Raw genomic sequence first — 25,891 nt, 5'->3', positions numbered from 1 at the left:
CTGTGGCCAATACCTCTTTCTATGCAAGAAAGTATTCTACTGGCTCCTCCCAATGCCAGCTTAACAGATCATCTGTAAGTAGAACTCCATGGTCCCTTACTTTTGTTGTTGTTGTTGACATTACATCACCATTTATTCTGTATGCTGTTTTTTAGACAGTGTATTAAAAAACTAGATCGTTTATATACGTGGACACATTATTTTACTAATCCTTCTATCCCATCCCAGCATGCACCTCACTCACCAGTCAATCTGAATGGGGTGTAGTGTTCTGCTCATGGGTGCAGCTGGACTCATGGTAACTTGGGTGTATTACTATTATTCGAACACATCTGTTGCCAGAAGGGACTCACCCAGTTTCTATACATTATTTTGGCAACAGAATCAAGCTGTTTCTCATCGGGCTGTGTCATAAACTTCCAAAACTTGAACAACTGAAACTTGCTAATTGAAAAATCCTTTCAACAACGGAAACAGAAACGCATGGATAATACCACACACTGCAAAATGTATTGCAGCATTGATAAACAAGAGCATTTTATACATTTATATATAAGTAAATATTTCCTGTTAAAGCTGCACTACCACCTATGGAATTTTTTTTTAATAATGTGTCCCTCATCTTTGCTGTGGGAAGGAGTGAAATTTATGAGCGAGAGGTTCAATCACAAGCAGAAAAAGAAGAGATTGCAGCATGTGATTGGTCCTCTCAATCAGCCCCCTCCCCAGTAAAAGGTGGTAAAGTAAATTAATTGGCAGAGCCCCAGGAAAAATGGCTTTGCCTGGTTCTGAAATGACAGGAGGGTTGGACATTTGATGCGACATGTACAGCTTTGCACAGTGCGCCTCTTGAGATTTTTAAGCCTCGGCAAAATTGGGTGCACATTTCTTGTTTGCGGAGCCCTTTCGAGAGTAAGAGTAGGATGTACCTAGTTATCCATCTTGGATAGACATCCAGTGGACATCAATACTGAGGCCTGTTGCAGCTAGGTGACAGGTACAGTTTAATACTACAATTCTACAAAAAATGCCTTATTGCTGTCTGGACATCCGAGACATGCAATATTCTGTAAAATGGAGTGGAGTCAGTGTTTAAGAGTATAGCTAAATAAAGATGTGAAAGAACAATATCATAGATACGGTAATAGAAGCATTAGTGTATATCATATGTTAATATTCCATATTTGTCATGTGTGAAAGTCAATACCATCCCATGCCTCAAACAAAAGCTTAAAAATTAGGATAAACAACCCATAATCTAAACATACTCATACGGTTTTATTTTCCCATATTATGTAAAGCAGACACGAATGAACATAAAATCCAATTCTTTCCTATATATTTTGAAAATTATGTTCTGTGAACATTAAAAGGGTAAAAACATAAAAATACTGACCTAGTTTAAGAAGGCAGACAGGTCACACAACACATATCAGCAATCCACGTCTGTGCTGCGTTTCTCTAGTCAGTATCAACAGCAAACTAGACATGGACAGGACCTCGGTGCTCGGGACAGGAATAAGAGCATGCGCCTCCACCTCTGCATCCATGACAACTGTATGTATTCAGTGGATTTATATGGCACCATAATTTAAAATGGTGTATGATTTATATGTATGTATAAAATAACTCTAAGGGGCATATTCAATTGTTGGCGGTTTCTGCCCGCGGAAAAAGTATTACCGTTATTATGGTAATACTAAGCCGGATTTCAGCTTGCAGCTCCCTGAGCCGCGAGCTGAAATCCAGCGAGAAATGTACCGTAATAACGGTATTTACTTGCACTATTACCGTAATAGTGCACGCGCCGCGTTACTTTAGGCAGTAACGCCAACAATTGAATATGCCCCTAAGGGAGGGATTAAATTTGCAGCGATGTTCCTCAGAACTTTGTAGGTGTGAGCTTTTAACAGAAATCTCCAGAGATTTTTCCTTGTGCCCCATAGAGGTACGGGGAAAAACGAGCGGAGATTTTATGAAGTAACGGTAACAACACACAGCCGTGATGTTCTGAGGGATATTGAGGCTAATTGAATTCCCTGCTTAGAATGGAGTATTTGTTATTTATTTTTCATAAATAAAGTTTGTTTATTAAAAAAAATGTTTTACTGTTCACACTAAAGCTGCAGTTTTCATATCCAACTACCTGGACCTCTGTACTGCAAAACAATTAGTAGCTGCATTGTGACGGATTAGCAGAAACTGTTGTCCATAGCGTTGGTGGCATTATCCATGCTAATTGAATTATTGAAGTATGGCCGAGGCCAATATGTCATTTTTGTACAAGTAGTGTTGTATGTTTTTATGTATTAAATCATATCTGTGTTGATTGCATATGTCTGATAAATCGCATCTCCGATGGGTGTGATTACTTATCAAGTGCTTTTAAAATAGATTCAGCAGGCTGCAACACATAGATTGTTGCAAAGTAAAGACACAGTCAATCCCTAGTGTAGTTGGCTTCATACAAATCACTATGCTAAAGAAATGAAACTTGTTGGTAATGATTTGTCACAGTCAACAAATCATTAGTGTAACTTTGCTCTAAGAGGTATCAATCACCACATGAGAGCCAATCACTGTCCAAGGCTATTGCAGAGACACAAAAGATCTGCACACATACTGAATCCACATCCATAAACTGAAAGAAATAACTTCACATTTATTTTTTCTACATTAAAGGGCACTGCTATATATTTCAAGATATTTCCCCATGGAGGTATCCCTTTAACTAGGTTTTTATAACAGAAAAAGCCATGATACACTGACTCCTGACACAAGTCTATTTCTTGAAGGTATCCTCGGCATCCGGTAATTGTAATGAAATCCCATTAGGTCGCTAAATGAATAACGCATTCATAAATGCACATAATGAAGATATGAAAGCCCAAAAAATAAACAAAAAAAAATTTGGCCAACGTATGCAGTTTTGTGATAGTTCTGAAGGAATTATACACAGAAACTAATAACTGACTGCTTGTAATTCTGACTTGATCAATATTTCAATAAAACTGGACACTTGAAGAAAAATAAAGGTTAAATCCGCCTCACAAAATACAATACAAACACTTCATTATGCAGAATATGTAAGAATGATGTCAGCGTAGTCACAAGATTGATTGCAACAGAGATAATCTAGCATTAACTCCTTTTAGCAGGAAAGGGGTTAATAGCTTCCTAAAACAGATACTGCAAAAAAAAAAAAAAAAAGGTTTTAAAACATTCAGGCCCTGCTGACTAGCATACCACAGCCCAGCCCTTTAAAAAAATGTATGCAAATCCCCATTCTACATTGCTGTTTAAATCAAAAACACACCAGATTCCTGATCCACCCCATAAAATCTCCAACTCAGCAAAGAATGTCAAGAAATGCATAAAATAAATACAATACCTTTGACTTGGGTGTCATACTCTGCAATGATCTCTTTATCCTTTTTAAATTTTGCTGGCGATGTCATGTTCTCTGGCTTGGCTGCTACAATCCTGGGTTTGAAGAATGGATCTTGCAGATGTAAATCAATGTGGTTTTCTTAGTGATCCCGTTGACTGTCAGTCCATGGAGAAGTAAAGGCACTGTAGGCTGTACCAGTAAGGGGTAAGAGAAGCTCCGGGTCTTTCAGACAACATGCAGCTGTCTGCACAGTAACGTTTGATGCAGCAGTCTTGGCCTTATTCCCTGCACCAAATCCTAAGCAGCAGCCCTGGCTCCCGCAGTCCCCTCTTGATTGCAGACATTAACAGTACAGAGTGTTAAGTCCTTCCCCAAATCAACTGCATGGTTATCTTCACCTCCACCAATGATCTCACACAGACAGGGACTCGGATGCAAATAGGAGGGGGAAAGGGGGATTCTCTAGGCTGGAAATGCAACAGGGCAATATATATTGAAGGAAAAAATATAATTCACATATCAAGAGAAAAATTACATTGTGTAACAGTACCACAGTCAGTGCAAACAGACAAAAAAAAAATCTATAAAACCATAATCTTCCAATTATAGATGAACAGAAGAAATGATGTTATGTGTAAAAACTGAAGGAAAAAGTTGCACATTTTCCATAATATAGTATTCCTGGCCCTTGGGGAAATGTAACTTGAAGGTTTTATCTTGAACTACAATAGATCATTCAATAGAATGTCACAGATTGTATATATTATGCTGGCATAAACTGTACTTTAATAGATATCAGCTTCCCCTCCCCCGAGTATACAGCAGTCATTATATTAAAATCTGCACTGGGTTATTGCAAACCATATGCATTCCCTTGCTGAAGACATACATGAATAAATGTATGCAGCCTAACCACATCATACTTTGCTTCAAGATAGACAGATACACAGCACCACTCCAATAAAAAAGCAGTATCAAACAATGAGGATACTCTGTGCAAGCTTTGGACAATATATTATAATAATAAAAAAAAAAAGATTCCTGCAGTTTGCATTTTTGTCAGATTTGGCACATATATCCAGGAAGGGCTGCATTTTATATCCTCCCAAGAACTCCAGAAATAGCTATGTGACCCATGGAATGTTGTGGTGTACAGGGCATAGACAGCATTAAACTCAGCAGGAGGATAACCAATGAAAAAAAAAAAAGTCAAATAAGTAGAGAGAGAGAACTGCCTTCTGGCATAAAGTAAGAGGAAAGAGGAGGAGAGAGGTCAGCCAGGAAGGAAAAACCCTCCATCCCTTTACACTTCAAAAGAGCAATGGGACCAGATAATATGACAGGAAATTGGATTTTAGGATTTGCAACAAAGCAGTGAATGTTACTGCACAACCAATTAGCTAATTGTATGTAAACACACTGAATGTAAATCCTCCAACCCAGGTCCAAAGGGGTTAAAATGCTAGGGCTCCACGTATAGTAATGTAAGCATCCTGGAGCTTGCCTAATGAATGCAAGTGGGTGACTTGCTCACAACCCTTCTTTGTAAGGATGGGCTGTATTCTTTACAATCCCTCCCTGTACTGATCCACCCTGCCAAAATATCTATGACCCAGATCACTGCAAGTAGGGAGCAGCCAAGGATTCCATGTGTCTTGTTCTCACATGCAGAAAGATAACAAGATTTGAAGGGAAAATATAATTTATCTAAAAGCTATAATTGTGAATTTGAACATATTAAAGACAGTCAGAAAATAATCTGATTATCCTGAAAAATACATCAGTCATCAAAATATCAGGGAATGCTAATACCAACCTCATCTGAATAGCGGATCTTTTGTTCTCTCCTGCATTACCATTACTACTACCTAAGTAGTCCCGAAACATGATACACTTATTGCTGTGTGCAAGCAACAGGATCTAAGGACAAGCAGACATTCCTATCTTCCACTACCTTTTCCCTTGTGCGATCTCCCCCACCCACTATATGCATTCCCTCAGATTATGTGATGCATTGCACACAGGGGAGCCTGACACACCCCATTAAATCTCTGTTTTCCTTTTCTTTTCCATAAAGTAGAATCAGCTATTAACAAGAATGTTGATGTTTACCTTTCTACAGTTGTAAACGTTCTTCTTTCATAAATCTAGGATCTAATCTCTTCATCCTCACTCAGATCCCGTTCAATCCATAAAAAGAGCAGACAGGGATCTCCTTTTGCAACTACAATTCCCCATGGAATACCCTAGCCCCGCCTACTCCAGTCCCCCGGCCCAATGGCAAAGCGCCCAGTTGATGATTGATAGCTAGCGCATCCAATGCGATGTTTGTGAAAGGAGTTGCCAGAAACCACGGGTAGGATCCAATCAGAGAGCGTTTCAAACTGTAGGGGCGTGGAAAAGCCTTGTGAAAAAGGTGTGTCCCGCGAGAGAAAGGGGCGGGTGCTTTTAGTATTTGACTGTCAGCTGTAGAAGCCAATGAGAAAGGAGAATGCACAATGCCAGGCTGCTGCCTATCAAATGTAGAGGTGGGTTTGTAAGCCAGGATGCGGTTGATTGAAAGGTGATGTGATGGTGATGTAGAGGCCAATGAGTGGGCGGGGACTATCGCGGGAGATTCAAACAGCGAGGGAGGCCGGTGGAAGGGCGGAAGTAGATCCTGGTCAGTGAATTAAGGTACATTAACCCTTTCCTGCCGGGCATCACTATAATGCTTTTGGACTGAAAACGTTCATGCACATCTATTATTTATGTAGAATTAACGGCAACATACATGCATCCTTTATATCTTTCAATATTTAGTTTTATGATGGATAGCAAGCATTCTTGCATCATTTATAATGCTATTAAACTGAACACTATCATAATTTATAATGCTATTAAACTGAACACTGCTGACCATATTTCTATTGTAACTTTCCATTGACCTATTATTATTTGTGATACACTAGTTATGTTAATATATTTATAAGCTCCTCTAAGTAGTATCTGCATAACCAGTGAGTTTCGATATCATCGCCTATAATAAATTGGTTCAGTGCTCATTTGGATATCTTGTTTAGGGGTATGGGTGTAAATCGGTAAGAATGAGTCCGCTCCCTGCAGCGGTCTCTGCTGCTTGGTGTCTTCAGTGAATCTTGCTGTGTGTTTTTTTTCTCCCTATATAGTGCATTTGGTTCTGCTACACAAATATATTCATCATCATCATTTATTTATATAGCGCCACTAATTCCGCAGCGCTGTACAGAGAACTCATTCACATCAGTCCCTGCCCCATTGGAGCTTACAGTCTAAATTCCCTAACATAAACACACACACACAGACTAGGGTCAATTTGTTAGCAGCCAATTAATCTACCAGTATGTTTTTGGAGTGTGGGAGGAAACCGGAGCACCCGGAGGAAACCCATGCAAACACGGGGAGAACATACAAACTCCTCACAGATAAGGCCATGGTCGGGAATTGAACTCATGACCCCAGTGCTGAGAGGCAGAAGTGCTAACCACTTAGCCACCGTGCTGTACATTAGCCATTCATTCTCCTTGCCGAAATGGATGTATGAGTACCTTGCCTATCCATTCTGGGAGCCGGAGTGGTGGTCTGAGCTACTTAATCATCTGTTCCATGTGCTGGAATGGGGCTCTGACTACCTTAGCCATTTATTCCGGGTTACTGAATAAGGCTTTGTTTACATTAATCATCCATTCTGGGTGCTGGAATAGGGTTTTATACATACTTGCCTACTTTCAGGCAGTGCAGTCCGAGAGAGGGGCGTGACTAGAGGACGGGAGGGGGCGGGGGTGGTCAATCACGTCATTTTGGCCCCGCCCCTGCATCGGAAATGCTGTTTTGTCGCGGGGGGCAGGGCTAAAATGACGCGATTCACCACAAATTGCGTTCATTTGGCCAGGGAATTGCGGGATGCGCGAGACTTTCCTGCTCTACCGGGAGACCGGCTCGGATTTTCGCAGTCTCACAGACATTACGGGAGAGTTGACAAGTATGGTTTTATGTATATTAACCATCCATTCTATTTCATAACTGGAAAGTCATTTCAATTAGAGTACTGGGAGGAGCTGCTTTATCAAATCATGAAAATCAGAAAGATAACACTTTTATTTAGTACTAGCTGGAGGCATTGGGATATTACAGGGTTACCAAAACAAAAATACAGAAATAAAATCATTAGATCATTACATAGATATTTGCAATGATTAAATGCTTAGCAGACCAATAGACTTTTGGTAGACTAAGGGGGTCATTCAGAGTTGAATGCAAAACAAAAAAGCACATCTTATGCCTTGAAAAAATGCACGCTATGGTACTCAGAGCCCATTGCGGCCCCTCTGAGACCTGTACGACACCAGAGAAAAATGTAAATAAAAGCAAAAGAGAAGAAATATTTTATTTGAAATAAACACACCCGGACACAACCCTCTTGTAAACATGTTGTATCTATAACTTATAAACACTAAACACAGTACAGTACTGAGAACATATATGTGTAGCAGAACAGAATGCACTATACTGGGAGAGAAAACACAGCAAGCTTCATTCAAGACACCAAGCAGCAGAGGGCGCTGAAGGAAGCTGACTCTTCCTGTCAGTTCCAGGTTTTACCTAATCTTTTTGATTAGTATTAGAAAAAATGTACCCCAGCTGTATATTACTATGGATAACAGAGGATTATCATTACGGATATTAGAAGTCACCGTAGATATTTGTCTAGAGCTTCATGCTTTATCATATATACACATACATTTGTACACTGCTATTTTTATGGCTATATGAAAGCAGGATGCAGCAAACTAACTGTTTATTCATAACAATGTATTTACATACACAGCAAGGGACAGTCTACTATGTCAGGAAATCAAGCAGCTACATTTCAGTATTGGACACCTGTTGTGCCATTGTCTGCTGTGATTTTCCTGTTTGGGAGGAGAGAGGTTTCCTTTAGTAGCGGAAGTGTTAACTCTTAGTAGTGCACTATTTTAAAATAGCATTTTCACCGAACAAACATATGTGAAGTTGTATAGTATCAAAAGAGTTATTGTAGGAATATCACCATCATAATTGTATGCAATTTTCTGTATTTGTAAGCACTTTGCACACAGTGCTTAAAAGTACAAAAACCTATTATGAATTTAGCTAATTTATATACATTGAGTTGTTTATACTGGCAATTAAACAAATAGCTGTGCTTTTAAGTTTTGACTCGTTTTTACACTATTACACTAAAAAATAATTAATTTCTTTATTAATCTTAATTTATAGATCACCCACATATTACGCAGAGAATAATTAATCAGTCACATCAGTCCCTGCCCCAGTAGAGATATACTGTACAATATATATTTCCTAGCACATGATACACACTAGGATTCATTTCATCAGAAGCCAATTCACCTATCAGAATGTCTTTGGGGTGTTGGTGGAAGCTCACGTACACGTAAGGAGAGCATACAGACTCTGCACAGACCTGGTCAGAATTGAACCTAGTGCTGGCAGGCAACAATGCTAACCACTATGTGACATTCTCTCCTATCCAGACTTTTTTTCCAACCACCAATAATAAATTTCATATAGATGTATTTAACAGCTAACATTAGGTATAGCTTGGCTTACACTTGCATAATAATAATAATAATAATAATAATAATAATAAACATACAATATGGGGTGTATGTATTAATATAATGTGGCAGTAAATATGCAGCACATTGTAGCACTGCTGAAATGCACCATGCCAGGGCTACTCTGAGAGGAGGTGAAGTGAGCCCTCTGGTTCAAATTGTTATTCCTGTTTACTGGCAGGAGGAAGTGCTATGTGCTCCGTTTTAACGGCTGATTGCAGTTTAATACATAGACCCCTTATATCAGAGCTTGAACCCTACATTAAATCCAAGAATATAAATATATATTTATATTAATTATAGAAACAAAAGCATTGAATATACCTATAAATATAAATAAATTATATCAAATGTAAAACTTGCCTATATTGAATATGTAAATAATCATGAATGGGTTAATGAAAAGTATATTGTGTGTAACGCGATTTACGTGTACAAAGGCAACAAGTGTACACATCTTTGAAGAAACTGCCAAGTACAGTGAAATGCGTCAGTGGAAACTAATTGTTACTTTATATCTCATATCAAGTAATGCTAATGGTGTTACAGTAATGTTCAGCCATGGAACTGCTCAAGGTTTGAAAAGTAGAGAAGGGACTTGCTACTTCTAGTCGGTATCTACCAGTGGAATAGGGTGATCCTAATTTGCCTCATGCATAATGAGCATGACCAGATTGGGTAAGATCTCATTGTCCTGAAAGATCCTTCCATATATCCTGCTGCAACTAGATAGAGGCCTGATCACAACTGTAGGCTACTGAGAAGCCACATACATTGTTTACGACTTAATATGTGAGTTTTCACAGCCCAAAATAGTTACTTATCTTAGGTCATGAAGGCAGCGCTTATAATTTTGACTTTAATTAATTTCTTGAGAATTAGATTTGTTATACAAATTGAAGAGATGCGTTTCCTTTATGTTCAGTCCATTAGGATGATTATTGCCCTTCAGATGAGATATATATATATATATATATAAAACAAAAACAGACATAGATCATAGATCCTCTGCACTCACCATGTACAGACTGGGGTGCAAGAGGGGGTTGCCCACATTGTATAGACAAGAAAACAGGGATACTCTGCACTCTCCAAACACATAATTAATGCTGTACCATTTGCACCCCAGTCTGTACATGGTGAGTGCAGAGGACCTATGTCTGTTTTTGTTTATACAATGTAAGTCCCATGACTCTTGCACCCCATTCTTTACATTAATTAATTCCAACTTGTGTCAGGTGAGTCCCAGGTCTCCCATGGCTGCTAGTGCTAGGGAAAGACTTGCCTTTAAAAGCTGTGTGCAGGTAAGCCTTAAGCCCAGATAAATAGCATAGCATTTGATCATGTTAGGACTGACCAGAATGGGAAGACTTTGGCGTAAGTTGGTCAGCTTAAACATATATTGCAATATGTATTCCCTGTTTTTACTATAGAACAGTACTTGGTACAGCATTAATTATGTGTTTGGAGAGTGCAGAGTATCCCTGTTTTCCTATATATATATATATATATATATATATATATATATATATATATATATATATATATATATATAATGTGCTATACTTAATGTATTTACAGGTATGAGGTTGCTTTAAATATTTATGGCGACTTCTCTCACTAATGAACTTGCCTGTATGAGGTCTCTTATTATGTGTTGTATTGGGAGGGCATTATGGAGTGCTCTCAGAATTACCAGTGGTAGGAAGGTATCTGAAATGCGTAGTAGGATTAACTCATTTTATTGCTTGGAAATATGAGTTGAACATTGTTAGATATTTGAATACATTTCTCAATATAAGCTGAGACTGAAGATTGTGCACAGCTCTTTACTCTGCTTCCTACAACAATTATCAATTGTTGCCACGTGAGTTGTTACTATTGCCTGTTTCAAGTATTTTATATAGTTGTTTATTTTTTATTTGTAACATAGATAGATTCAATATGATTATTACTTATGTAAATGAGCTTGTAATGTATGTAAATACTTGTTATATGGTCTACATAGTTGTAGGAACAGTTCTTGGTTTTGAAATATATGTTTTATTTTATTTCTTTTTCTAACTGTACAGTACTACTTATTTTATTCTGTATGCAATTCTCATCTCTTCTATCCCAAGAGCTGTTTACATTACAACACATATTATTGTATTATAAGTATGTCCAGTAATCGTGTTCTGTTAGCCCTCGTACAGATGAGAGTAATTTTTAAGCAGTTAACATGTGTTTTCAAATCCTATTATATGCGAGTTGACGCTGATAGTCCAAAATAATGAAGGTGAAGAGATTGTTAAACACAGTTTCTGAAAAGCTTTTATTTTCCGTTACTGTGCATCAATTTTGGCGTTGCCTGAAGCGTTAAGAAGCAGTAACGCTTGGTAAGCTACAGTGGAGTTCTGTGGAAACACATTAAAGTACAAAGTACATTATGTTGCAGCACAGCTTTGAGACATGTGAATGAACGCAATTCGACTGACTGCAGGGACAAAATACAAGATTTTGCCTATGCTTTAACTAGTGGATATTTTCAGTGTCCATAGAAATGCCCCTTTAGGTGTGTATCAAGTGTGCCTGGAGATAAATAACCAACGGTAAAGTTTCCCTGGAAGGTATTCAAATATGTAACTATGCCTAAAATATGTGAGTTATTTAGAGTTATTGATAGGGTTGTGTTTATACACAAGCGTTGTCAGAGAGGCCAACGTTCTCCCATTCTGTTGAAGAAGAGAAAGAAAACTCATGGGAGAATGGAATGCAGCATGCTTTAGAAAGTGGCTGTGGCTAATATACAATACAGACCTCCTCCCCATTCCCAATAGGTACTATAAAAAAACAGATCGTCATTTCCAGTGGCTAGTATACAAAACAGACACCAGCTTTTCTCGTGGCTTGTGTACAAAGCGGGACCTAATCTAGTCCCCATTACTTATATGCCACTGTCCTTACCAAGGGGCAGCATTTTGGGGGAATTATGTTTAATACCAAAGGAAAGCACTTTATTGCTAGGTATTGTCTTTGCAACCTGGTCTTTGATGACCACTTCCGACATATGTTCTTTTCCCTACTGTCATTGCTGCACTTCTCATTACACTTCAAGAAGGAGAAAGAGAGAAAGAAAATACCTGTTGTTGTTTTTGCCTGGGTTTCCTCCGGGTGCTCCGGTTTCCTCCCACACTCCAAAAACATACTAGTAGGCTAAATGGCTATCAAAATTGACCCTAGTCTCTCTCTGCTTGTGTTAGGGAATTTAAACTGTAAGCTCCAATGGGGCAGGGACTGATGTGAGTGAGTTCTCTGTACAGCGCTGCGGAATTAGTGGCGCTATATAAAATAACATGATGATGAGTACATGGCATGAGAGGATCACCATTCATATCCTCCCTTATCAGTGTATTAAGGAGAGAGCTGGTGATAGCCAGGCTACTGAGAGGGAGAAGAGATATGCCGAGATGTGATAGTCTGTATTAAAGCAGTCATCAAAGACCAGATCACACAGATGCAAAATGGCAAGTAAGTGGGTACATTTTTTTTGCTAAAGAAAATAGGAGAAAAATATAACCAAGTAATCCCTTTGGTTGTATAGGTGTGAGTGACATTCCGTGACATTGAAGGTTCCAACGCCCCCGCCAAGGAGTGACAGACTTCTGAGGTTTTAAAAGATACCTGGTCCAGTTTCTGGGATGTTTGGTGCACAGTCTTGCCTGGGACTGTCCTCTGGTTTTGAGGTGCTGCAAAATTCCATTTGACTGCACTGAGACGGAGAGATTCTGAGTGAGCTGAAAGTTGAGTGCAGAGCAAGCTCAGAGAGTGAGGCATCTGATCCCAGTGAATGCCTAGTTAGCTAAGAGCTGAAGGTAAAGTGAGTTTAGTTGCAATAGTGAGGCTGTGGAAGCCAATGAATGAGGGAGGGTGATAAATGGGTAGATACCAGGGGGATAGCATCTAAATTGTTCCTCCCACCAATCAGATTCTAGTTATCATTTATTTAGTGCATTCTACAAAATGACAGCTAGAATCTGATTGTTTGCTATAGGCAACATCTCCACTTTTTCAAAGCTGCAGTTTAGTAAATATATCCCTTGGTGTCATCATTGATATGAAAGTGTGTTGTTCTCTTAATGTAAGAATCATGTATATATCCAGGGCCGGTCCTAGGGCCCTCGGCGCCTCAGGCACAATTTCAAAATCCACCCCCCGTTTTTCCTTACCTTGAACTTGGCTCCATAAAGCTGCCTGTTACCGCCTGTTACACAATTTCACACAAGACAACAACATTGTTGAGTGACAGGATCATTTAGCTTATGAGTCAATTTTACCTTTGCAGTCTGGCTGGGCCAAAATGCAAAATGTAGACTTAACCTCATGTGTCAATCTCCCATTGTCCCATAGATTGTAAGCTTGCGAGCAGGGCCTCTCACCTCTTTGTCTGTTTTACCCAGTTTGTTTATGAGTTTATTATGTTTGTCCCCAATTGTAAAGCGCTACGGAATATGTTGGCGCTATATAAATAAATGATGATGATGATGATGATAAAGCTGCTCCTCTCTGCCTGGTCCCGTTCCTCACTGACACTGTCGGGCCGTGATGATGATGTCACGCCTGACAGTCAGTGAGTGGAGGGAAGGAGACGGAGGGACGGTGCGCCCCATCAGCTGTTGGAGGGGAGGGCGGCGGTGGTGATCCATAGCCCCTCCCCGTGGATCTGAAGCTGTGTGGCGGTCGTGGAAGGTATGCTCAGCGGTCGCCGCACAGTATTAAAATACAATAGTAAATGCATTTTACTTCTGTGGCGCCCACCAGAGCCCGAAGCCCTAGGCAACTGCCTAATGTTGCCTAATGGGAGGGCCGGGCCTGTATATATCTTTAAGTCATAAAATAAGGATTGAAGTAGAGGTGTTTTAAAAATCAAAATTACTGTTAGATTTTTTTTTTTTGGGGGGTGGGGTGTCTGTCCTCTTTTGAAATGACAATGACAGAGAACATATTTGTTTCTAATACTATGTTGCCTTCCACTTCTGTTTCCTCTATCTAATCTGCATGCATCATTGATAGTCATAATAATGTCATAAGAGATAAAAAAAATAAATAAATAAATAGTGTTGTACTATTGAATTAGAAAATGTGAATCTTGTTGAAAAGGCAAATTTAAGCAAATAGCATGTTAAAAAAAAGTTCAAGTTTTATAAAATCATATAATTATCCATCAACTGGGAATCTGCAGCTTTTTCCATTAATTATTTCAGCTTTGACCAGCAGCAATGTATATGTTAATGAAGTATTTGACTTTTTCACACATGCAGCAAAATGTCCTTCACGGCGCCCATCTTTAAGGAGAAGCACGTATCTCTATTATGCTGCAGGTTCTGTAAGCAGGTGCTATGCACGCGTGGCATGAAAGCAGAGCTGCTGACAGGAACAGACCAGGAGATGTTTTCTACAGATATTCCCCCCAGCAAGTAAGTGCAAACATAGACATTTTCTGCAGCAAGCCTACAGAATACAGTGAAAAGATTAATGTGTTCAATTGCAAAGGATACATAAAATGACTGGTTTATACTAGTTCTTGCCCATATGGCAGAAAAGAAAGAGTCTAGGAAACCTGTGTATTCAGTATTAAACACAAGTAACGACACATCCAAGAAAAATAGATAAAAAGATCTGTATTTACTAGCAGCAAAACCCACTTTAAAATATATCTTCGTGATGGCCATAAAGCTATTTTCCTATAATTTCTAATCCGGGAGATTGCCACACTCTCCCGGGAGTCCGTGAGACTCACGCAAAATGCAGGAGTCTCCCAGACATTCCGGGAGAGTTGGCAAGTATGCTATATTGGCATACTCCATTTATGGTTCAGGATGTCAGTAGGGTCCCAGTTGTTGCACTACACTGAATAGTTTTTTTCCCTAGGTGTTGATCCAGATACAGAAGCCTCTTTTACATACCTCCCAAAATGTCAGATATTTGCAGATAGTCACATTTGTTTTGGCGATCAGAAGGGGTATGCTTTGCCATATAGGGGGGAGCTTTGTGGGGAAATGTGCGTATCATGGGCAGATAAGACCTGGCTTTGGTGGGTTGGGACGTGACCCAATTATTTTCACATTAGAAATGCAGTGAAGCACTGTATGTCTCATAAGCAACAATGTACGACAAAGACACAAAACCGTTTTATTTAAAGGGAAATTGAGGAAACCTAGTAAGAATTGTTTTTGAAAATGTTATTTCAATTTCAGTTCAGTTGCTATTCTATTTTATTTTTCTGTGAGAAAAGTGAACTATTTTATGTTGTAGTGCAATATGCACACGCGCTATAAACTCATCCAAACACTTTTGTGAAAAAATGACATCTATATCTTGATTGGTTGCTATGGGTTACAGCACAGGTAAGCACATTGCACCATGTTATTAGATTAACTCAACAGTGTACATAAATAAAAATGCATCTCACTGCACCTGGCATCTGCACAACAGGGGTGCTGATGGGGGCTGGTACAAATTACAAGGGCCCTCCCCTGCATGTGTTGTGGGAGGAGCCCTGGAGCCACACCAACCTGGTGTGGTCATGCCCCATTCAGTGGCCCTGGAAGGGGCTCCAAGAAGTTGTTGTACCAGGGCTTGAAATTTCCCTTGGCAGCCCTGTCTGTGCAAATGGCAAAGCACCTATTGCTTCTCGTTGGGTTTATGTTTCTTAGTTTATCTTCTTGTTATCATCCAGGCAAACAGCATGAAATCCATATGAAAACCTGTAATGTGTAAACTCTTTGCCCTGTAATCGTTGTTTTTTATGTGCTTATTTGAAATCTTTAAAAATGTACTGCTCAATGCAGTGCAAGGGAGCGTAGCTGCGGCCACGTGTTCATACTTGGGTGTGCAAGGGATTTTTATTTGATTTTGTTTTTAATCTTATGTAGAGAAAATGCTGCACTGTCTCTTCATATCTTTAATGCATTTCCACTGCAGACTTGATGAGTTTTTCATGCAGATTTTCTGCAGATTGATGTATTTTCAGACATGGGTGTTTCCTGAAGATGCCTATGATTTGTGAATCTGCAGTAAAAATGCTGCACTTTGTGAATTTACACAGGAACACAGTACACACACGCGAATACAGTGAACGCTGGACTGATGGATGCAGCATGTCCTATTGTCTTGTTTAAAATATTAAATTACAATCACACTAGATAAAAGCTTTCCCTAATAAACTTACTTGAGCCAATCATTTTATAAAATCACTGCATGGGTCTGGCCTTATTACACTATGGGGTCTATATGTGTCCCACTGTATTTTCTTCACGTTAATTATCATTTCTTATCACAATGTTAAGAAATTATTTAATGTGCTTATTTATTAAAATTGTTCAGCCAGGACAGCAGCTCTGATAGGAGCCAGATAATATTCTATAGTAAAGTGATGGGAAGAAGAGGAGGAGCACAAAGCCTCAGATGGCATTAGGTGTCCGGGTCAAGCTTCCATCTATTGGGACTGCACCTGTGATCAACGATGCTGGGACCACGGCAGATGTCGGAGATATCTGCTTGGATCCTCTAACAGTAAATAGGCACGGTACTTTAAAATGTGGTAATCCTCTGAAAACTGCAGTTTTCAGGGGATTTATCAGGGTAAAATCAATCTGCATTGCTCTCCTAGCTATACCTGATTAATACTAATGTGCTTTAGTATTCTAGTTTCACCTTATAATCCGTTATAGCTGGCAGGGAAGTATGGGGAAGCCAGAGTTCTATTAAATACTGCAAGTATAATACCCTACATCTAGGACCAGGGAAACAAAGTACATATCAGTATAGGTTGTAATACAAACTTTTATCTACTCCTGCTTATGGCTATGTTTAAACCAAAACATAAATTCTGTACCATTATGTAGACCATGGAGGTTAATTAGTAACAAAGTGAACATTTAAATAACCCACAACAACTAATCAGACACTTGCTTCCAACTTGAAAAAGATTAATTAAAGTGAATTAATGATTGTTCTGGGCTACTGCACATTTGCACTTTGTTAAAAATGCAGACATTTTTTCATAAGCCTTATTAAGGGGAATCCATGTTGGTGAAAAAGCAGTATTTATTTGCTTATATACACACACTATATATATATATATATATATATATATATATACTTTTGCAATTATTTAAGAAGCTTATCTCCCCGTTCCAGCATAGACAAAAAACAGCTGTCCTAGAGAAGACTTTCCTCCACAGTGAAACTTTAGCTGGCGGCTCTGTCTTCCTAGTATCAGCCATATTGGGCACAGATGATTTATGTATTGTTTATTCAGTGGCTCCTTAGCGGAATTATAATTAATGGTGCTTCACTGGTGTTGTCCTTATATACATTACATAATTGTACTGTAGCATTTTATAAACGCCCTTTATCTTCACATGTACAAAAAAGAAAACCACTGTCATAGAGATATACTTTAGTCCTGGGATGAATTTAAACGTGGAGTGACTCCTGTTCATATTATACTGGACAATACAGCTCCTTGCCTCAAATGTGTCTGCTTACCAACAGCCCTCCAAATTGCTATTTTTATGGTGTCGGGTGCAGGTGTGCTATATTTCAATAAAAAGCATTTTGCTCTCTCCGCCAAAGTGATTTTGTATCCTGCATCAATACTATTTTCCCCCGGGATGGTTACCCATCAGGAGGAGTAGGGATGTCGGGTGCATATAGTCAGAATTGCTTTCCTATGGTAACTGTGCTGTGTGACTGGCAGCTATCACTGGGGACATAAGAGGAGCATGCCGCCTGCCGGGAAGGTATCACTGGTGATTCTTCTCTCCAGTGGGGCTGAAAATCAAGCAGAAAGCTGCTTAATGCCATTAACAGATTGTGTTAGCTGTTCAGGACAAGCGGAAAAAGTTAAGCTTTTCGTCTTTTAATAAATTGACTTCTTTTTGCTGGCCCCTTTGAGGTATATGTGGATGTTCTTCGGAGTTAACCCTTTGATAAATTGACTGAACTGTTAAATTGGCATTTTGCCATGAAAACGAAGTTAAGACTTATCACTCTTTGATAAATAGGCCCCCAATTTCATATATATATATATATTCCATTCTTTCTTTGATTACTAAATAAGAGGAAAGAGGAACAGTAGTAGATAATAATAATAATATTATTAATTTTTATTTATAGGGCGCAACTAGGTGTCCGTAGCGCTGTACAGGGACAAGCAAAATTACAATACGAGGAGAGACAGCATAGTACAGTAAACAATAAGCAAAGTAACTCCGTGAGCTCAAAGCTATATATATATATATATATATATATATATTGTGGCAAGAGCCCGCTACTGCAGAAGCACACGCGAACAACAACTTCCTTTTTATGGTGCTTTATTGTCAGGATGGTAAATGTTTGACACCGTATACCTGTACAGCAATCATGGAGACCCTAAACACTAGCTATACATAGACCAGCTCTCTCTCAGGACCAGCCAGCTCACCCAGCATTGGTCTCCCTGAACAAATGAAACAAACAAGCTTTTATACATGATGCTCCTCCCCCAGCCTTAGCTTGATGGACAGGTGACACACCTACCTTCTCTTTAAAAGAAAACACCCATCACTGGCTCGGTTTGCACAACCAGACACGCCCTGTCTGTTTGCTGAGAGGAAGGATTTCAGATCATATAAGTTTAACCAAATTTAAACTATTGCTTTTCATACATAAGTCTTCACTCTAGGTGCATTACTGCAGAAATGTTTTACTCTACTTCCCTGCTTTCTCTGTATATTGCCAGCTAAATGCCTCCTTTTGTTACAATATATATACATATATTAATGAAAGCAGGCGTCTGACTAAGATTAAGTGCATATTTTGCACCTGAATGCAGTTTGTTTTAGTAAATGAACACTAGTGTGGCAGCAGCAGATATATTCTGCCATTTCTGCATGGCAAGTGGCCAGTATCAATGTTAAATGAGCTTTTGTATTTTTCTTAGTTGACATCTAGTATTTCTACAGCAGTGATGAGCAACTTTATATATTTCATGGGACACATATTACATGTAATTTCAGTAATGACCCCCAAAATTACCTTGACACCCCCACATAACTAATTCCAAAATGCTCCTCACTTGCTTCAAAATTCCATCATGGGCCACTCAGACCTACCCACGTTCTCTCCAGATGCCACTATAACTTCCCCATGAGTCCCCCAAATGCCTCTTCTCCCACACATGACATTCAGACCACTCCACATGGTACTCAGACCTCCCAACATGCCCGCACTTGCTGGCTAACCTACAGCTTAGTAATATCTTCACAGTCGTCGCGTGCAGAGGAAGGAAGGAGACCATGTGGTGCAGAATATACTACACTCGCTCCTTCTGCTGTCATGTGCTGCGTGACCTGTGTTGTGTAGAGAAGGTCACGTGATGCAGAAGCTGACTGCTTTTGTTCAAACTTGTCCTCTATTTTATAAGGCAGAGCAGGGGTGTGAGTTGGGAGCCGCAGGTGTTCTACAGTGTTCTTCGTAACTTATCTTTAGCAAATGCGAACCATACCTAAAATAATGAGTAGCATGTTGTATTGCCTACTATATATCGTTTTCTAAATCTTATGTGGTTTTGTGAATGCTTATATCATGACAAAATATATTTCTTCCAAAAGCCCTGACTTTTTAGATAAAATGCTTCTAGGCAAATACTATATGGGGGATGCTTGTGTCTGCAGTATCTTCTCTTGGGGAATTTTAACATATGGAAATTTGGCTCCTATTTTCTAGCACTGTGGACTTTGTTGGGAGCTGTTACTACTTGGAAGCATGCCGATGCAAGCTGAAAAATGTAGCTTGCTTAAAATGGTAAATATAATCATTGTTGTGTTCTCATCCTTTCTGCACATCTTACATTTATATTACTAGTGTCAGGAGCTTTTAATTGTTACACATTTTTCAGTTTAGATCAACACTAAATAAAGAATAAACGTTGATTTTATTAAAACATATTTATAAAATATTTATGGAAAAGGTCACATGGTTAGAGAATGTACTTGTGAGAGGTTGCTGCATGTAGCCAATTGTCCTTTGTACTTTTCTTTCTTTATAACTCTCAGAAACGAACATAAAAATGTGTACGTAATCACCCTCCACCCTACATCATGTATATAGAAACCCAAAATGTTACCCATCATTCTAAAATTAGAATTTTCTATCTCTTTTTCACAATTTATAGTGGTAATGAGGTTGGTTATCATGTGGTGGCTCCATGTCTGCCCTGTCTTTTGTCCTGTAATAATGGCCACTTCTGGATGTTCCATAGTCAGTGTGTATACAGCATCAACCGTCTGGACCAATCAGGCAAGTACATCTGTGCGCCATTGGAGGCTGTCACCTTCACTTTCCAGTCATTATATTCGTTTTCTCCTACACCATTAATAACATGTTCTTCGTGTAAAATGGTGCTTAGCTGCTCTATCCTCTTTTGCAAATGTATGGTCATTCTATTTGACAGCAATCTGGCTCCAGGAAATGCAAAAGCGGAGAAGTTGGCATGTGATATCGCCAGCTCCATGCGTAGCCAATCGTGTCCCCCCACCTCCTGCTCCCTGAGGTGGAACACTCCCCCCGCTTCCAAATTTCCTGGAGTTCTGTCTTTGTCAAATACAACATATGATATATTATAGAGGGATGATAATACTTAATGATTAATACTTGTGTCTTAATAATGCAAACCATAGTTCTTATTTATTTATTTTTATTTATTTTCCAGAACACCTCTACATGTTTTTTTATACTGTGATATTAAATATAATTAAACATCTCTCTTTGTTATAATTCACAGTGCCATTATATTTAAACAATCATTATCTAAACACAAGTAGTTTAAGAGCACACTATGCTGGAGCAGTGAGCCGGCTTCTAAAGAAGCCATTGTTCTCTGCTCCGTAATGTTCCAATTACAGGTGTTTACTGGTGATAAAGCAGGACTTGCTTGCCTGTGATCAGTGCATGAGGGACTTGCCAAGTTACACATGTTCAGCATTCCTGGGGACACTAGTTGGCAGATGTATTAGAATGTGTGCAGAGAAGCAGAGATTAAATCAACATAACACAGTGCGCTTTTATATTTAACTGTGTAACGCTCTTAAGGTTCACTTGACTGTAAAATAGTTGTGGAAAAAGGTTAGAACTCTATTTACTTTTTCCTTTTAACACAGCGAATAGGGAAGCAGGTAGCCAGTCAAGCAGTGCAGGAGATGAAATCATTCCATTACAGCAGAACTAGTGGGTACGTGCACGTTGATATGAATGACTTATGAAGATAACCACCGGTCTACACTGACAAAGGGAAGAAAGGAAGAATATTGATGGAAACGGGATTGGAGCGTGCAAGTGGGCACAATGTAGAGAATATGTAATTCAATTCTATTAGTGAGAGCTCTGGCCTGATTACAATCAGTAGGGGAATTTACAATTTGCATATAATTCTTTATATTGTTTTTGTTATATTGTGCCTCCTCTGAACTAGGCAACCAGAGCTGTAATTTCTGTAGACTTTTTCCTAGCCAGGTGTTTCTACTCTTTGGCTAAGTGTTTTCTGTAGACAACAGTGTCATCTACAGGCTACAAATAGGTACTACAATGTATTCAAACATTTGATTTTTACAGAAAAGTTACACTTCCTTTATCATCTCCCTGCTTTTGTATACAAACATACAACCTTAAAGCTAGTGACCTTGGACTTTTGGGCAGCGTATTTTATAGGCATGACAGTGAATGGCATGATCCTGGTTCTCAGAGAATCGGCACCTGGTTTGGCAGTAGTATAGCGAATTCCTCAAACCCTCAATTTTGTGGGACCTGTCTGATATCCTTCCTAATGACTCTCTTGCTTTTCAGATCCATTTAAAACCTTTAAATAGAGAAATAGATGTAGCGTTTATTTTTCTCTTTAATTCCTAAAAGTAGACCATGAAATTGTCCTTGTTCATTCTGTATTGTTGCTCCATAGATAATGCAACTGATAAATCTTATATGCATGTATTCCTATGTATGTACCATTTTGTATACGACAGAACATGTATAGTTTAAATTGATTTGTTGTCCTATAGTTGGGTAATGGTATCACCAAGCCAGCATCCCTGATGCCAAAATTCTAATACATGGCTCCATGCTCTTATAGAAAATTACCTGTAAAATGTAATACTGTCTACACTCCTCTGGGATCCTGTTTACTAAACTTTGCAGTGATAATCATATGCTCATGTCAATGATGGTGAGCCTTAAAGTAAAGTTTGTTAGTCTGTATAAGAAATAGATTTTTCTGCAATAAAGTATCGCTAAGGTATGGAACAAAGTTATTAGATGTATGATCAACAACACTACCATTGTTTAGTAACTTTCAGTGCAATATCCCTTTATGGCTTTACAAATGATCTAAGAAAACCAACATAGTTGCTTTCCCTCTCCCTCTCATTCCTGTCTATTTAATACTGGAAATTCTGGTCCAGCATACACTGTGTTCAGGTTTCTTACCTTACTTGTCATCAATCCATTGTCTCTTTGTGGCTCTTGCACAATTTTCTGTTTCTGAACTGTTTAATATGTATGTGTAATTTTCCTATATATATGGGGTCCACCCATTAAAAGTTTTTATTAAAAAAGTGTCCATTTAATTAGAACCAGGACTATTAGAAAATTAAAGGATAATTCCTCTTAAAACTTTTTGCTGGCATTCCATACTTTACAATAATGCAGAATATTACCTGTGATATGGAGGCTGACCTAATACGCAGACTAGGCCACAAGTCTGGACATAAAAATGAGTCTAGTTCTTGTAGAGTCATTCCATCACTTCAGCCTAAAGACATGCTTACATTTCAAAGGCTCATTACAGTAACTATTTGAAATGGAATTACATTGACTGGCCGCCGTTGCTCGCTTCTGTCTGCCTCGGGCGTCCCAGACTTCACCATGACGACCAGGACATCACTTCCGCCTACACTGCTTTATCCTTTTACCGCCGTGGCCCGGATAGAATGACAGTTGGGCGCGCACGCACTCACTGAGGGGAAATTAATTAACATTATCCTCATTATCTATTTATATAGCGCCACTAATTCCGCAGCACTGTACAGAAAACTCATTCACATCAGTCCTTGCCCCATTGGAGCTTACAATCTAAATCCCCTAACACACACACATAAACACAGACCAAGAGAGACTAAGGGCAATTTAACAGCAGCCAATTAACCTACCAGTATGTTTTTGGAGTGTGGCAGGAAACCGCAGTACCCGGAGGAAACCCACGCAAACACGGGGAGAACATACAAACTCCACACACAGACCATGGTTGGGAATCGAACTCATGACTTCAGTGCTGTGAGTTTGTAGTCCCTCTATTCTGATTGACCCATATGTGTATAAAAGGCAGGGAGGGCTTAGCCTCCCTGCTGGTTATAATTCTCAGTCTCTTTTTGCTGCCCTGCCCTGTGCCCTGTATCTGCTTTGGATTGGATTGCTCGTGTATGACCCTTGACCTCATTTACTGGACTTTGATTCTTTGCCTGTTGCCCTGACCTTTGCTTCGTTTCTGGACCCTCCTTGTTTGCTGCCAGCCCCTGACATCTTGCCTGTTCCTGACCACAGTACCTGCTTCGGGCCTAAGACCTCGGCTTGTTTCCTGACCACACTATATTTTCTATCTCCCGCTAATCGGCGCTGCGGTACGTTTATAAACTTGTACTTCTCTGAGTGTAAGAACTGGGGGCATCCGAGTACCTGTGAGCATAGCGAGCTCTACGGTAAAGGTTGCTGCTATAGGTGAAGACCTCTCCATCTTGTTCTATAAGTTTATGATAGCCGTAACATAAAGGATAGTCTTGTTAACCACCAAAACTCTTTTCACACTTGTCTTCATTAGCCACTGCTATACCACTCCTATTGGCTGTTTCTGTGCGGAAACACGCCAATCGCTGCAGCTATTAACCATTGTACATCCATTAATCCCATGTAGATTTAATCCCTTGTAGCATTACATTAACGTCGGAAGAATGGAAATAGGGAAGTGGAGAAGGGATACCTGTGTCCTCATGTGCATGATAACATCATACACACATGTGGATGCATACTGCACGTTGCACACGGATACCCCGTATACTATTCTAACAGAATGACAGAGCATTAAACAGAATAGTCTACTGTGGGCATGCAAATTGGTCTTCCTTTGTGGGTGTCCTATTTGAAATTGGGCACAATAGAAGGAAGTCACAAAGGGGAGACACCGATTATTCAGTTAAGGGGTGTTGAGAAATGTAATATTTTCAACAACATTTAGTATCATGCAATATTTAGATGAATAATTGTGTAGTAGTGTTACAGTTGTCTTTACACATAACACCAAATATCTTTTCTTCCAATTGAATTGTACATTTTCCCCTGTAACAGTGACAACAGAGGTCCAATGCAACCCATTATTACTTAGATCTCTATGGTACAGGTCCATATATGAACTAAACTAGAGCTTATTAGAGCGCAAAGGTGTAAATGTGCCTAAATTAAAATCTTGAGTGTATTTTTAATTGACAATGTTTACCAAAATTCTCATTTGTCACCATAGTTTTTAAGTCTTTGCTAATGGCTATCTCTAATTTGTTGTTTTCTGACTAGGTATGAACACGCTGCTCTGGAGAGACCTACCAGATACAGATGAGAAGCAGGAAGGGTTATTCAGCTGGTATGAAGAAGAGCATGAACTGTGTCTTAGGTAGAGTGGCATTTTTCTGTAGAGAAAAACTGGAGGAAGTTTTTGCGAAAGGTCTGTCAACATTATCCTGATGAAACCTGTTCTTCATTACACAAAAGACTTATGACTATGCTTGTGAGCAAGACTTAATGATTTAAGAATTATTATAATATGTGTGTATGAATATCAATTTCACTCCAATCAATGAAGAGCTTGGAGCTAAGTGCTGTTCTCTGTCATTACTCTGCATTCATATCTTTAAAGGACTGGCTACAGGTTACTGGCCATAAAATGTGGATGTCTGTCAGTATCACAGGATATTTGTATAAGATGCTCCTCATAACTAGATTTGTTTTGTATTAAACGGCAGTACGCTTTCTTATGACTTTACTATATTGACACACACATACCCTCTTGCAACTTTTACTTATCTTTCTGGCTGCCATCTTTGAGTTTAGCTATAATTAGAATATAATAATAACTATGTATTTATATCATCAGACCGAGTTGTACATTTTTTTCGCCCTGAGTTATGACCGTGTTATGTGTATTGAATACAGTTAAATCCAGAAATCAGCTTTATGGTGACGACAACGATGATGCAAAAACATGTCAATAAAAGATGCAAATTAATAAGATAAAGTAATATGAAGGTGACAGACCCTTTAGTCTCTCTTTTGTACATTCCAAGCTGAATAATGTAATAATGTGTTTCAGTGTCATAGTGGGCTTGAGTACATACTAACACAACCCACCTAATAATGATTGTACCTTCAGATCTTAAGTCATGAACAGAAATGTATCTACAACCACTTTTGTTGTTTGTCTTTTTAATGGTCTTATTTCTTTTAAACTGAAACAAACACTCGCTTTACATTTCAGAAGTCTATATTGTATTGGCTTTAATTCCTGTTGAAAGTCTTTGACATTGACATAAGCAAGTTCAAAATAACATTTCCAAGTATTTTAAATATACAAAATAGTTGTATTCTTAAAGTTTTTTTACAAATAAGTTTACAGAATTGTGTTGATGAAAATATGTAATTTAAATATTAAATAATATATTTGTTTTCCAAAGGACAAATAAATATTTTTACGTTTGTTGTGTTTTTTTTTTTTTGCCATCTCCTCCTGCTTGTCGGCAACTTT

General features: G+C 38.8%; 2 protein-coding genes across 2 annotated transcripts in view; one reads left to right on the top strand and one right to left on the bottom strand.

Moving 5' to 3' along the window:
- Nucleotides 1-5,643, bottom strand: part of SRGAP2 (SLIT-ROBO Rho GTPase activating protein 2) — an 85,392-nt gene extending 79,749 nt beyond the window's left edge. The window contains exons 1-2 of the mRNA XM_075196155.1: nucleotides 5,504-5,643; nucleotides 3,392-3,858 (exon numbers count right to left, since the gene is read on the bottom strand). Of these exons, the coding sequence (XP_075052256.1) occupies nucleotides 3,392-3,458 (67 nt within the window). The 5' untranslated portion in view covers nucleotides 3,459-3,858; nucleotides 5,504-5,643. The remainder of the gene's footprint in view (nucleotides 1-3,391; nucleotides 3,859-5,503) is intronic.
- Nucleotides 5,644-5,930: 287 nt separating this feature from the next.
- On the top strand, nucleotides 5,931-25,357 carry FAM72A (family with sequence similarity 72 member A). Its single transcript, XM_075198161.1, has 5 exons — nucleotides 5,931-6,067; nucleotides 14,328-14,483; nucleotides 19,783-19,860; nucleotides 20,231-20,355; nucleotides 24,667-25,357. Exons 2-5 carry the CDS (start codon nucleotides 14,332-14,334, stop codon nucleotides 24,765-24,767), a joined length of 456 nt encoding a protein of 151 aa, XP_075054262.1. The 5' UTR covers nucleotides 5,931-6,067; nucleotides 14,328-14,331; the 3' UTR covers nucleotides 24,768-25,357.
- Nucleotides 25,358-25,891: the final 534 nt, after the last annotated feature.

Source organism: Mixophyes fleayi, chromosome 2 (assembly GCF_038048845.1).
Source record: "Mixophyes fleayi isolate aMixFle1 chromosome 2, aMixFle1.hap1, whole genome shotgun sequence".
In the NCBI taxonomy this organism is placed as follows: Eukaryota; Metazoa; Chordata; class Amphibia; order Anura; family Limnodynastidae; genus Mixophyes; species Mixophyes fleayi.
This window is presented reverse-complemented; position numbering and strand designations above follow the sequence as displayed.